A 15,616-nucleotide genomic window follows, 5' to 3' on the forward strand; every position below is an offset into this window, starting at 1 on the left:
TTGAGTGACTTTTTAGTCTTTTTGAATGATACAAGAATTTATTGATTTTTTAGTTCTTTGAAATTTATGTCTTTGATATTATTCTAAAGAATTATTGATGCAAAATGAAGTTTTTAGAACTATGATTTTTGATGGTGTGGTCAAATTCATAATTATATATTATTCTAGAAATCTAAAATTAAAAATAAGACTATGAAAGTTTTTTTTTTCTCCCTTTTGGATTCATTGCTAATATTTTTTATTCTAAAAGATCATGGTTTTATTTATTATTTAAAAAAAATATATTAAAATTTTATTTAATCAAAAAACATTATTAAAAATTATTTTTAGAATATTAAAAAGAAAATAGTATATTTTATTGAATAGAATTGATATGTCTCTTTAAAATATTATTAATATTTTTACTACTTCCTTATATTTATATAACTTGTGTATTTTAAAAAATGATGAATATAACTTTGAAGAGATAAAAATTACTGGAGTAAAGTTGAAAGAAGAGACAAATAAGATATTAGAAATAAATTAATTGATAGAGAAAAATGCTATCATTTGTGAGATGCATAATCTAAAGACCAATGTAGAAAGTTGTTTTCCCTAGCATTTTCATTTCAAAGTCATAGACAACTAAGTTAGTAACTGCAGTGTATGTAGATCTACTATTCATTAGATTAAGATTATCAATATATATATATATAGACGATTAAAAAACTAATTTTATCTTATTTAATAATCAAACAAAGGATTAATAGATCAATTATAATTTTTTTTTATTTAAATAATCTTAAAGATGGTGATATTATATGCATCTAGATTATTTTAGAGTATATAAAGCCTTATGAAATTTAATACTAAAATATCGTCTTAGAGCATATCCATTTGTAATTCTTATTTCTAAATTAGGTGGAACATTCATATAAATATCTGCATCAAAAGAACCATATAGATACGCAGTTATTACATCTATGAGTTATTAAATCCATGTTGTATCTCAAAGGTGGCATGAACTCCCATTCCAATAATATATTGGAATGTAATTGAATCCATGATTGGAAAATATATGGATTTATAATCAATGCCAAATTGTTGGATAAATCCTTCGGCAATAAGACAAACTTTATAGCAAGTTATTTGACCTTTAGTATCTCACTTGTGTAGTAATATCATCTTATATCCTACAAAGCAAGATGTAAGAGTTTTCACAATTAAACCAAAGACTTTTTTCTTACACAAAGAGGCACACTCTTCCTTTATGGCAGTTTTCTATTTTAATCAATCAGAGTGATGCATAATTTTCTTAATGGTTTGAGATTCAAGATCTTCTTCCTTGTAATAAAGGGCTTTTATAATCATGCATGCAAATGATTTATCTATTGAAATAGATAGTTTATTCAAAATTTTATTTCTAGTACAATAAAGAATAAATAACTTTGTACTCAACTTGGTTTTATTCTTCCTATTTTTAAGATTTTTTATTACATAAGGTAAAGATATAATTTACATGGATATATTATTATTAACTCATGGTCTTGCAGATTTAGTAGGAACTTCTACAAAAACAATACCAGAATCAATAAATGTTATAGCCTTCTTCTTACATGATTACTTATTTGCTCTACAAGTCCTTTTAGTTTTTAATGTTATAACTTGAGGTATATCAGTTAGTCATATTGCAATCTAAACAGGTGCATTCTGAGCCTTATTAATGAAAATTCTTGTAATGTAAGGCACATCATTGAAGCCATCAAATATTTCATCTAATATTTGTATTAGATACAAAATCTTGACAACTTCAATTTCAACTAAAGATGTTTTAAGATCAAGATTTATTGTAAATATTTTTAGTACTCCAAATGTAAGTATTCTAATTCTTTGTTGATTAAATACTCTTCTTGAAAGAGATAAGAATACATTCTCTTTAAAACAACAATTTTAAAAATGTGCACATAATAATGTACCAGCATATAGATTAGCAATACAAATAATACTTGGTGAATCAAAACCAACATATATGCCTCCTTGTTGATGAGCTCTAATGGTATGTCATTGAAGTTTTGGTACTAAAATCTAAATACAACAACTTAACACCCACATGTGAGATACATTAAAAACACAACTTAAAATGAACTCTTATAGTGTAATAATTTTGAAGACAAGAAAGACAAAGGCGTACTAATGTTGCAACATGTAAAATTACATGACCCTATATAGATACAGGTAAATTTGCTTGAAGAAGGAGTGGACAAGTAATGAGTTGTAAATGATTCTATAGGTCCATTTTGAGCATACTCATATGGAACATAATATGTCAATTCAATCCATATTATAGTATAATAGTCTTCAAAAAACTTTGATGCAAATTCTTTTATATTATCTATACATAATATTTTGATAGGATACTTAAGAAAATATGCCCAAAAATAAATAAGCATAGATATAAGATTGGCAAATACCATGTTTCAAGTTGATAAAAATGAAACATGTGATTCTTTATCGAATGCATTAACAAAAAATAAAAAATAACAAAATGATCCAAATATTGGATTAATGGGACCACAAATATTACTATTCAATCTTTCAAGCATTGGTAGTAACATTCATGGGAGTTTTCAAATTGAAGGCCAAGCAATCATCTTGCCTTGCACATATGCATGACATAATTTGATAGAATTTGCATCACTAGGTCTTAAATTATGTCCAAATATACATAGAATTATATTCCAAAATAATGTAGATCATGGATGTCTCAATTTTCCATGCCAGAGAGAAACGTAAATCTATGTGATAGACGATACAAAATTAAATATAATGAAAGGACAAATTGCAATCTGATATAAAGTATTTATCACAAGAAAGATTTTTTCAATAATTTTATGATTCTTTATAAGAACCAAAATCTCATGCCTATATAGAATGGTAGTTGAAAGGTAATAACTATTGGCACACACATCTCCATAGTTGATCAAACTCCGAGGTACTAAAAGTGCAAATATTGTATATTTAAATTTTATAAAAAAAACCTTTTAGCAAAATTTATTTAAAATATCCCTTCTTAGAAATAAAACACATTTTCTCTAGACATGGCCATCAAATTTCAAGTTTGCCATCTTGAAATTTTTTCAATAAACAACCATTCTTGAGGTAGAGAGACTTTGCCTCAAGAAAGCGTTGGGCTTTTGGTTGCCACTAATTACTCAATCAAGTCTCAAGATATAAAAGTACCAAGTTCATATATAATATTATCCCTTTAAGGGCAATTACATCAATACATAAGCCCTAAGTACCAAAGAACATCCAAAATATGATAAAAATATTTAAAACCTTTATATATTCTTAAAGTGAATTTTTTCCGAATTTCAATGGCTCATATCTCTCAATCGAACCATACAAATAGCCTCAAAATTTACAAAAAATACTTATATACTTCAAACAACTACTACAACAAATTTCAACTATAAATTTGTTACAGATCTTGAGATATCGCCAAAATCCTAGCAATAGCTTCAAATCCTTGTTTATATACACTTGCATGAAAATTTCTTCATATCTCACAAATTAAAAGCTCAAATGCTACTAAAAGTGGTATATAGCTTTTTAACACAATAGCTCATACTTTTGAAAAATTTGAGCCAAAAATTCATCCAAAAACTCAAGATATGGCTCCAACCATTACTATCAACAAAATGGTTTACTTTATGCCTTTGAATTACATTTACTATCTTCAACTCTCTATAATTCCTTCATACAAACTCTAAATATAATAATTCTTTTATAAAAGATGTAGGTCTTAAAATCATCCTTGTAGCTGCATCTTTTAATTTTCAAAAGAAATCGTACAATTCTTTGTATCCTCAATGTGTTTTTAAAGAAACCTTAATATCAAACGGCTATAATTTGTTTATTCTAATTCCAAACCCTCTAATTTTTGAGTAAACAATTTTTTTCTACTATATTCCAAATACTATAGTTACAATATTTATTATAAATTATAGTAAATATTATAAAAAGTTCTAGCTATTTTTAATACTTTCAACAATAACAATTCATAAGCTATGGTTTTTGAACTTGAAGTACTAAAGATACTTGCACTCAATAAAAAAAATCTTTTTTTATTTTCTTAAAATAACCTAAGCATGTTGAAAAAATTATAGTTTCAGATTATAATTATAATAATAATCATAATCATAATACTTTTTTAATTTTTTGAATTGAATAAGATTATTTATTTATTTATTTATTTATTTAAGAAATATTATCAAATATATGCAAATATACAATACTATTTCTTTTCATTAAAATCCGTCTCTATTGTCTCTACAAATTAATCTCTGAAACATAGAAAAAATTCAATAGAAAACTCATGATCAAAGGAACTTATTAGATCAAGGAGCTATGTAGACAAAGTTCATCCCTCACTCTGGCAGCAATAGCTTCATACCTATGAACAAGTGAATAAAAAAAGTAATGGATGACCAAAAAAACAAAAAAAATAACAAAAATAAAATAAAAAAATAGACTCTTTAGTGCTTGTTGCTATCTACAATTGAATAAGTAGGTAGATAACAAAAAAATGGAAAAACAACCAACCAAAATAAAGAAAAAATAAAAAGATCTTCAAAGATCTCATTAGTCTTCAAAGGGTACTTGGATTCAAGAAGACAATATTTCTATTTGTTATCCAAAAGTAAACAAAATGTAATGCTTAATATCGATGAGGCATATTCATTTCCATGGGGCTCTTATTCTAAAGTACTCTATAGATTGAGAGAATCCAAATCCATTTAACTACCATTCTATCCAAACAAATTATTGACCATAACTTAAAACTTTTCTTACTCTAATTTAATAGATAGTTGATACATGGACTCTCTCTCCACTCATTTAGTTGTTAGAATAAAGTATTGAATCTATTGTTGGACAAATCATAAAATAACAAGAAAAAAAGTCAAATAAATAAATACTGTAGGTGAATTATATATTATCTTAATGTATAATGGCTTCTATCCTTGTAGTTACATCAATATTATAGTATTTAAATATGTGGATTTTTTGAGGAGAGAATTGAATATAGGAAGAGCATCAAAAAGACAATAAACTATGAGAAGAATGAGAAGTACCTACTAGCAACTCAAAAAAAAATGCAAGAGAATTTATTCAATTATAATTTTTTTTTAAATAATGTGTAATTGTTTGTAAATTTAATTTTTATTTGATGTATTTAAAGTTTTGTTATATCATCTATTCTATTTTTTTTATTAATAGGTACATTCTTTTTTCTACAAAAAGGTATTATATTCACTCTTTATTTTTTATATATTTATTCCATCAACTTTAATTAATTAGAATTTTATATTTTTTGGTTTAATACAAGTGTTTTCTAGAACAAGAGTATTGACTGAAGTTTACAAAGATTTAAAAGAGAGTTTTTTAAAATAAAGAATGAGTTGGAATTTCAAAGAATAATTTATGGATTATAAGATGAGTTTTTGATTGTATTGCATAAGAAACAAGATAGGTATAGGAGAAGGATCTTATCGAAATTCCTTTGAATTTAAAGTAAACTTTAAACAATATTGTTGCTCATAAAATGTTCTTGTAAGAATACTTGTATTTGTGTCAATGGTTCTATTGGCCAACAAACTCTTTGCAACCTTTCCCACCTATCCAAGTTGTCCAATATGTATTGCTATGCTCATATAATTGTAATCCATAGATGAACACAATCTCCACTTCAACTTTCCTTGGAGGCTTAGGCTTACTTAGTTTATACACTCCACTAGTCTATACCATCAAAAGTTTTAAAAAAGCTTAGAGTTTATAATTTTTTATCTAATAATTGCATTTAAGAATGACCAAAATTATTTATACAATCTCCAAACTACTACTTACAATATCCATCAAATCAAATTGTTATTCCTAATTTCTCCACACATGGACGATTTGTAAATATGATAGCACTGTACCTTTTCAATGTCACCTGGCTTCGTTCCACCATCCAAAGGAGAAGAGTTGGTTGCTTCTCCAACCCACCACGACCTCAACAACGACGTCGCCTCCATCTTTTGGTATACCTAGCGAAGAGAACAAAATTTACAATCGAGCTCCTTCAGATACATGAAAAAGGCACATTAGCACAAGATAATCTCAAACTCGATAAACACTCTCTGCGTTTGTCCAAAACCACATCAGACCATCAACCCCAACCCCAACAGTGTGAACCTAATCACAAAAACATCAAGAATTGCGAGAGGACCTCCGTGACCTTCAGTTTACTAAATCTGAACCCTGATCTGCAGCTCTTCAGTAAATACTCTTCAATAAATTTTTGGTGTGGCTGGCATTTCTTGTTTGCTGGAACCCTGAGTCTTGGCGATGAGCACCTCACACCCACTTTTGATGCGTTTACAAATGTGCCAGTATAGGAGCAGCTTTAGAAAAGGTACACATGTGGGCTGATACTCTTTTTAACATGAAGCTGGCTTAACCAAGGTGTCCCAAGCTGAGCTGGTTCATTGATACAGACTATTTGATTGAGTGCATAGAAAATTATGAATATCTGAGGAAAGACATTCCTAAAGCCAGTTTATTCGAAGGGGCGTGGGCTTGTTTACGGATGGGATTAGCTGATTCAATCGTCACTATATATACCCAGCGATTGCAGAGAAGTTGGACCATCTACTAGCAGGAATGCATATTCACTTAGTGGGTTGGTTTGATTTTATTGATTGTATCAAGCTTATATGTGTGACGTAAAAATTTGTAAAACAATAGAACAAGTTGCGCACTTCTGAAAACGGAGAAAACTTAACTATTTATAACCTAAGTACCTCACATCTTTGGAGGTTGAGAGGAGGCGTTGGGAGTGGTGCACATGGACTGGCATTTGGGTAGTTACTTGTGCATGCTCTCTCAGTAAACAGGAAATGCCAGGCATAGGCAGCCACACCGAAAATCAGCCACACCGACCAATGCACATCCTCAAGCGCTATTTTGCAAGACATGAAAACCCAGGCGTCAGCTCTGACAATCAGCAGAGCTAGCACACGAGTTTTAGTAGCCTTTGTTTGTATCTTGAGTGAGTGAAGGGTTCAAAGCTTTCTTCTAATAAACTGGTTCTGACCATTTGGAAAATATCCTCAGAACACGTCAAAAGAGATGGGAAAATGTTGATAGATCCAAAGACAGGCTCATCGTCACTCATCGTCTCTTTAAATCATCTCCAACTCAATTATATACATGGCGTTTGTGAAGAACAATGAGTCACATGAAACTAATGGACCTGTTTGCGATGCGTAGAGACGGTTTGGTGCTTTGCACTCGAGGTGATAAGCTGCTCTGCCTCTCCACGTAACTGAGCATACACCTACTGTGTTTCTCAACATCGCCAACAATCGCTTGCGCATCGTTTCAACTGTGCTCTAACTCTCCCACATTGCTCTCAAAGATTACATCCAATGTTACTGAAAACAAAATCTGCAATGAGATATACCAGTCTTTTTACCTCATGAGTATAGCGTGAGCAGCCTGTCTTTCATTTATCTAACATGTAGAACTTGCTCCACCGCCCCTGCAATAGCGTTCTCAAGTGCTGATGTAAAAGTGTGGCTGTGATTTGCGGTTGCTGGTCATTCACAGATGAGACTAGTCCCACATCTGAAAGGTCTTAGGTAGAGTGATCACTAGAAAAGCGTACGACCAGGAATCTTCGTTGCCGCCTCATATTTATCTCTAAGGCAAAAACGTCGTTAAATGAAAGTAATTCTTTCTGCAAATTCACGATTAAAAGAAGAGTCCTGAATTTCATCATTGGTCTCAAACCTGTTGCTGGCACGACCAAAGTCGAGGTCATCAGGTTGAAAGTGAAGTCCAGTAAATCCCAAATACTCTTTTCCTCCTCAACTTTGATAGTACTCTGTTTCTCAACGTCACTGTGATGTGAGGGAACGTCCCTTGAGTTTGAGTGCTGGTAAGGAAGAGGTTTAGCAATATCTAAAAACTTTTTAATTAGCATCCTAGAAAGCTTCGACGAGAGGGATTGTGTTGGCTTTGCAACTGGGATACAAGATTGAGCTCCAGTAATTGATGCCATATCACATGCTGGCGGGGTCGCCGTTGTGACAGGAAAAGATTTGTGAGCTTCACGTTCACCTTCCATCCCAAGCTGGTCTCAACATGACATTGCATCTCCTCGTTCTCAGTAGCAGTGGGGTTGGAACTGATAAACTTGTGCAGATACCCTTAAAAATCTGATAGAGCATTCATCAGGAGATGCGTCATCGAAATCATCTTCATCCCAACCACTGGAACTTCCAGAGCAGCTACCATCTTGCAGCCAAGACTGTGTTCTATAGCTCCCGGCCATCTCCAGTCTGGTATGATGCGCAGGGCCAAATCTTGAAGTAGCTATAAAGGCACCAGACATAGACGGGTCAATATTAGACTGAGAAACTTGTTCCAGAGCAGACCGTGAGGCACGACGAGGTTGACGTGGCATGGCTGGCTGAGGTTGCCACAAGGTTGAGTCATGAGCACTCACATCTGTGTTACAACCTGAAATGGTAAATGAGCTCAACTGTTGTAGAATATCATCATGAGATCCCTTCAACCCTATGGAGGACTCTAACTCTTTTAACAAATCCTGAGCGCGCTCATAGGATTTAAGATGAGAATCTGATGCCCACCGAATGCCACTACACGCTACGGTCACTCTCTGAAGAACGGCTTCAGCTTCTTCCAGACGCCCTTGCTTCATCAAGCAAACGCCGAAATTGCAAACTTTGTTGTCGTCGGATTCAATTAACAATGCTTTCCTGTCGCACACAAAAACACTTCAAGTAAGCGACAGATGATATGGATCTGCTAAGCACACCTGGTCAAGCGACACAGCAGACAGAATCACGCTTTTCACATTGAACAGTAAAGCGGATCACCTTTTTTCTCCTGCGACTTGCGGATTCACGTTTATTTCTATGGACATGTAACAGATCTCGCTTGAAAGCAAACTCACAGACTCCAGACACACAACATGCACCCTTCGAGAGCCGCTACTAATCCGACAATATGCACTCAAAATCCAGCCTAGGAAATGAATAAAGAAGAGACGTAAGATGTTGGTGGCAAAAGCAAACTTGTATTAGAAGAACTAGGTCGCCGCTTACACGTTTGGGGACGACGGTGTGAAGCGCACACAAGAGGGGTGAGAATCAACGAAAGTCTTTAAACGCAGTGCACAGTTGAGACATGTACGAGAATGGGAGGGCCCATGCAGCAATAATGCAGTTCAGTCAGGGCGAGCACGCCACGGTGTCAGACTGTGAACCTCGAATAGCACTGAGAATAGTTGGAGCATTTTCAAGAGTAATTGAAATGGTGCTTTGCATTGAAAGGAAATTGTCGACTACTCTTGCCACGTTTCAACCAGTATTCGGCAGCTTTCTCACTGACGGACAGGGAGGAATTCATGAAGAATAGAATCTGCAAATTGAACATGCAAAACTCTGATAGTAATTTTCGTTTTGATTCTGTTTACTTTTTGAAACCTTCATCTGGAATGAATGGGTTTCACAAATTTATGTAATTGTTTGGGATCCTTAATATTATGTTTTAGGACTTCAGCCTCTTTAGAAATCCCACAATAGCCTCTAGCTTGTTTCTTAACCCAACAGTGACCACAGGCTCTACAAAGTGCTCAAAGAGCCTGCTCAGTATCAAACAGTAAGGAACTGCTACTCTTTGCTGCCATACTGGGACCAGATTGGAGTTAACTACCTCGTGACCCACTAAGGAATAAAATTTTCATAACAGAATTGATATGTTTCTTTGTGCACTTGTATTATTATTGAAGAAAATAAAATAATTAAAAAAAATCCTTAAGAAGAAATAATATTTTTTTGATGTGAAAGTTATGAAAAAGTTGAAACAAAAAAAATTTAATCTTTTAAAAATAAAAATGATCAATAAGAAAAGACTAAAAAATAAAAATAAAAAAAGAAATTTTGATAGATGCAATACAAATCCATGAGGTCTTGGCTAAAAACATTTATAAAGCAAATTAAGCAAACTAATCAACCATTCAATTTAAAAGACACAATGCAAATTTATATTAAAATTAATATTATAATACTATATTTTATTGAATAGATAATCAAATAATAAGTCTATCCTATCTAATAGTATATTTATTCTTTAAGATTCTATTATTAAGTATTTACTATTTTTCTATTTTTTAAAAAATATTAATACTTTTTATGAAAGTTTTTTTTATTTTTTGATTTCAAGGAAGTTGATGGTGTCATAGGCATAGTTGTTGATTGTGATAAATTATTCATCACAAGTGAAGAATTGGTGGAAGTTTTTCTTCTTTTATTTGTTGAAGCTAAAACATGATTCATCTTTAGTTGGTCTGATACAGTTATATGTCCATAGCTTTGTAGAACTTACTTTAATAATGGTTAATACTAAAAATGGTCTTAAAAAATTTATTTTTTTGTATTTTTGAATTTCTTTTGAAATTTCTTTTGACATGCCTTATATTTCTCATTGAATTTGGGATGAATAAAAATTATTTAGACATTGAGATCCATTTATATATTAAATCCTATGTATATAATATTTATTTGACATTGATAAGACCTTCAAAAGTTATGTGGAAAAAGAATGAGAATACAATACTAAAAGATTGTAAATAATTGTATTTGATAAAAATATAAATAAATATTAAGGTTTATTACTAAAAAAAATAAAAAAAGATATAACTATTGAAAAAATAATCACTTTGACTTAAATCTAACTAATATTCAAATTAAACCAAGGTTCAAATCTCTACATCAATGTATTTTTTTATTTATTTTTGGGAGGAAAAAAGAAAAAGACATATGGAGCCTAGATAGTATGCAGCAAAGATAAAGGCTTCCAAATCTCAATTAGATCAAACCTTTGATTTAAAAACTTTTTTGAAAAAAATTTCAATATATTAGATTTTAAATTGCTTTATTTGCTATATATATATATATATATATATATATATATATATATATATATATATTATTGTAGATAAATTTAAGTTCCACCTTTCTATAAAGTGTAATAAACTAGATTACTTCAAAATCAATCCATCAATGGATGTTGTTATTTTCTTCATCTTTAATCTTCACCAAAGTCTTCAAATTTTTTTTCTTTCAAGATCTAGTTATCTTTAATATAATTCTCTTCTTTGGAATTGAAATAACTTAAACATTGTTGTCTTTATTGACAATCATCTCTTTCACTCTTTTATTTATTCTTACTTTTACTCCATAATCTTAAAATTTAATTGGAAAGAATTAGAATACATTACATGAGTTGGATCCAAAAACAATTTTTACATCAACATGCTATTCTTGCTAACTATAAAAATAATAAATTAAAGAAAAACCATATATCAATTTCAATTTCAAAAATAATCTATAACAAAAAAAAAAAAGCTAAAAAGTCTTAAAAATAAGCATATATAATTAAGATAATATAAATATAATTTTACAATCAAATATAATTTTTTAAATATTAAGAGCAAGCCAAAAGCATCTACATAGACCATATCTATTGAAAACATAGAGGATATTTATATCCAAGTCTTATATATGTTGTATAACTAGATATTTTTAAGATCCACATAAAACCATTTGTATAGTTGTTTAAGCACAAACATTGTAAGTTGTGTTGTCAAGCTTATATCTCTATGCATTTATAATAATATTCTTATTTCTTAAATAAGCTAATTATATATATATATATATATTTTTCTTCTTTTCCAAATAAAAGACCATTTTATGTTATATTTTTAAAGAAGTATTTTATTTTATTTTATGATTTAAATAGATGTTGGTAGAATGCATCTATTTAGAATTTTTATCATTATTTAGTAATATTTTTATCTAAATAATAATAGTCACTTCAAAAAAACTTGTAAGATTAAATTATAGCCCAATTATTAAGACAATAATATTATGATAGTTGTATCTATTTAATTGGAAGTTCTACTAAATTATGACCTTCTATTAAAATAATTATATTACATTCAATTATATTAAATTTCTAGAACTTTGTGGTTTGTTAAACTTATTTAAAATCAACTTTTTCATCAAAACATAAGTATTTTTGTTGACTATTTTGGTTCAAATTATAATCTATTGATAACAAGGCATTGTCAAAGCTTGCATCTTTCTATAAGCAAACTTGAAATATATACACTTATCATATCTTTTTATTATGTAGAAGAAATATTATTCAATTTTAAAACCTAGAATTTTGAGGTCTTTCTAGTAGGGGTTGTATCTATTATATAAGAATTTGTAATCGAATTAAATCTAACAAAGGTTTTTAAAGATCAAAAGATTAAACTTGGTAGCAATTAAATTCTATTCTATGATATTTTTAGTTTACTAATAGTAAAGGTGTTTTACCTATTATATTATAATCTTATAGGAGTAGATAATTTTTAAATTTTATTAATTTTTGAATGATAAAATAAAAAAATTCAAACATTTTTTTATAGTAAAAAATTTAGAATTTTATAATAATTTTAAGTTGCTTATAATTTAATTTCAAAATAATTTAATATATTATTTATTTCAAATTTTTATTTAAATATTAATTAATTTTTTGCTATATTACTCATACTTTTAAGTTGATTTTTTTTTTTTTTTTTTTTTTTTTTTTTTGCAAAAGAATTTTAGCTAATTTTTTATAAAAATTTCATTGCTTAAAAATAATCTCTTTGAACTATAGAAAATTAAATAATTGAAGTAAATATATAACATATTTTTTAACTAAAAATATCCATTAAAATTCAAATCTAATATATTATTAGTATTTAAAGGTTTTTTTTACTTGTACAAAAAAATTGTTAATTATAGTATAAGCATCATAAATATTTATAATTATTTTAGTAATTATCTAAATAATATGAATATATAGAAATAATCAAAAGTAGATAAATTTAATAATATCTCGTGGAATTTTTTTTAAAAAACCTTATAGATGCAAATTTGTCTCTATATGTGTTTGTAGGTAATTGGCAGGTTGAAAACTTGGCCATGTATTGTACATATTGGTCATTTGTGGTATAAATTGGATATGTGGCACACATGTGAAAAACTTGACATATAAATTAGACATGTATCTTTCAAGTTAGACATCTCTTAGAAGTTCTAAAAAATATTATTACATTATTGTATTACTTATTATCTTACTTGAAAATGCATTAGGGACTTAATTATGGCAAATAAATTAGAATTTTGCAACAAAAACGAAGCTAACAATCCTAAAAGATTTTTAAATGAATAATAATAGAACCTGAAAATTTTTAATTAATATTTAAAGAAATATTTTTTAAAAATTAATATAATCATAAACAATTCTTAAAGAAATATTTTCAAAATGCTAAAAAATATATATTTCAGAAATATTAAAAATAATTTTGATTAAACTTTTATTAAGTTCTAATAAAATTCGCATCTTAAATAAATTCTAAAAAGTTCCTAATTAAATTTCAATAAAATCTTAAACAAAATCCTATAAATTTTAATAATTTTTAAAAAAATTCTAAAAAATCTTGAAAAAACTCTAAAAAATTGTAATAAAATCCTATAGTAGATTCAAAATCTTTTTAATTAATAATTTAATTATTTATCTTGATTTAGAATTTACAAACCTCTATTAATGACATGAACAAAAAGAAGATGCATAAACTTATAAAATTTGTATAAAAGAAAAAGTGAAAAAATAAAAATAAAGAAGTATGTAAATTAAAAAGAAATTGGAATGGCTATTGCCAGAAGAGAAGAAAATAAGAGACTCTTGAATCTAAACTAAAACCAAGAAAGAAATTGACAAGAGTGAAGAAGGCTTCATTCTTGCCTTTATATATACTATCTACTTAAGATCTATATGGCGACGTTCTATGGGACCTCCAAAAATGTGTTGACTTTATATGACACATATTTTGACTTCTAATGCAAGTTTTCTATATAGATACTGCATAATTAGCTTATTTCACAAGCTATCTATACATGTGCAATGTGATTAGCTTGTTGACAAAGTTTCTAATCTACTAATCAACTACAAACACATGTAAAGTTAAAAAAAACATCCAAAAAGCTTCTAAGAAGATTTTCTAGAAGATATTATGAAATTAATATATTTTTATTTACTTCTATTTATTTATATTATCTATGTAATAATTATAATAGATATATTTTCATAATATTATTGTCTTTTGTAGGGACGAGTTCTACAAGGAGCGGTGATCATATGTTGAAGAAGTCTAAGATGCCACAAATTATATTTGCTACATACTCTGATCTTTATTCTCTTTGAAGGTAATTGATAGGTCCTCTCAACCATTGGAAATGTCCCATTCCATGGCGGAAAGACCACCTTATAATTTGATCATTGTTGAAACCTTCGTAACTTCTTTTAAACAAAATATTTGTAATGACATCAAGAGTTGTACCTATCTCCAATAAAATCACCAAACATTGAGAGTCTTTTCTTAGGTTGTAATACTAAACGTATTATATTTTGTCATCTATTTGAAAAAAAACATGTTGTTCTTGAAGGTCTTCATCTCTATTACGTCATCTTGAAGGCTATGACAATTGCAATGTCTCATTTAGTAAGTCAGTAAATGATAGTTCTTGAGTTGAATCCACTGGATACTGATTTTCTATCTCCTTAATGCCACAATTATATAAAAACTACAAACAAAGATAGAAGATAGAATGTAATCTTTTCTAAATTGTGTTTCTTTTATAGCAAAGTTTTGCTATTTTTCATATTAGTTTTGATGGATGTTATTGATGAAAAGCTTTAACCTTCTCTCTCCCATTTATAAGATTTTTAGTTGGCTTCCATATACATTCATTAATATCATAGGTGTACTAATGGACAAGTTATTCCAACTTATTTTACTACCACCTTGAGTCTCAAACTTCTTTTACTTCAAATTCTTTATCATTGTCTACTTCTATAGGAGAAGGTAGAACTTTTTTTTTTTTACTATGTTCACAGTCTTGTATGGTTCAAAAAGAAATATGTGGAATATAAGATGGATCTTCATTGACTTCAATAGATGTAATTGATAAGCAACTAAATTAATTTGTTCACAAATAGGAAAAGGTCCAAGCTTGTGGTAGTCTAACTTATCACCAAGACAAATAGTCTTGATATTACGACAAAGTAATCATATCTTGTCACCTACATTAAATTGTGGTTGTTCCTTTTGGTAGGCATCTATGTTGATCTTTTGTTATTCTTGACCTTCTTTTAATTGCATCTTCATTATTGTATGTAGCTTTGACAAATGATTTGCCAAATCTTCCACAACAAGATTATCAACTTTTAAAAAGTCAAAAGTATCAAGTTGAAGATGATAGCCATAATTAACAAAGAAAAATATTTGTTGTATAGAAAAATGCATGGTATCATTATAAACAAACTTTGTCAATGGCAAGAGGGTTGTTCAAACATCTTGTTGATAATTGAAGATACATCTTAAGTATTGATCCAAAACTTGATTTACATGCTCTATTTGTCGATCAATTTAAAGATGAAAGACTAAAGAAAGCTTTTTGTCACCTCT

At 28.9% G+C, this 15,616-nt stretch overlaps 1 protein-coding gene across 2 annotated transcripts; it reads right to left on the reverse strand.

Moving 5' to 3' along the window:
* Positions 1 to 7,186: 7,186 nt before the first annotated feature.
* LOC112282227 (uncharacterized) lies at positions 7,187 to 9,198 on the reverse strand. 2 transcript variants are annotated; one of them, XM_090250623.1, is made up of 2 exons: positions 9,126 to 9,198; positions 7,187 to 8,807 (listed from the first exon to the last, which is right to left on the reverse strand). In XM_090250623.1, the coding sequence occupies exon 2, from the start codon at positions 8,747 to 8,749 to the stop codon at positions 8,192 to 8,194; it is 558 nt and encodes a 185-aa protein (XP_090106749.1). In that variant the 5' UTR covers positions 8,750 to 8,807; positions 9,126 to 9,198; the 3' UTR covers positions 7,187 to 8,191. The 2 variants fall into 2 exon arrangements, with proteins under 2 accessions (XP_090106749.1, XP_024375377.1); XM_024519609.3 differs by having other exon boundaries at positions 8,928 to 9,172.
* Positions 9,199 to 15,616: the final 6,418 nt, after the last annotated feature.

This window comes from Physcomitrium patens, chromosome 5 (genome assembly GCF_059467195.1).
Source record: "Physcomitrium patens ecotype Gransden chromosome 5, ASM5946719v1, whole genome shotgun sequence".
NCBI classification, from domain to species: domain Eukaryota; kingdom Viridiplantae; phylum Streptophyta; class Bryopsida; order Funariales; family Funariaceae; genus Physcomitrium; species Physcomitrium patens.

Excerpts from the sequence above, each read along its gene's own strand:
- LOC112282227 (XM_024519609.3), bottom strand. The coding sequence starts at position 8,974 with ATGTCCATAGAAATAAACGTGAATCCGCAAGTCGCAGGAGAAAAAAG. Across the intron at positions 8,808-8,927 it reads CAAGTCGCAGGAGAAAAAAG|GAAAGCATTGTTAATTGAAT; the intron begins GTGATCCGCTTT and ends TGTGTGCGACAG.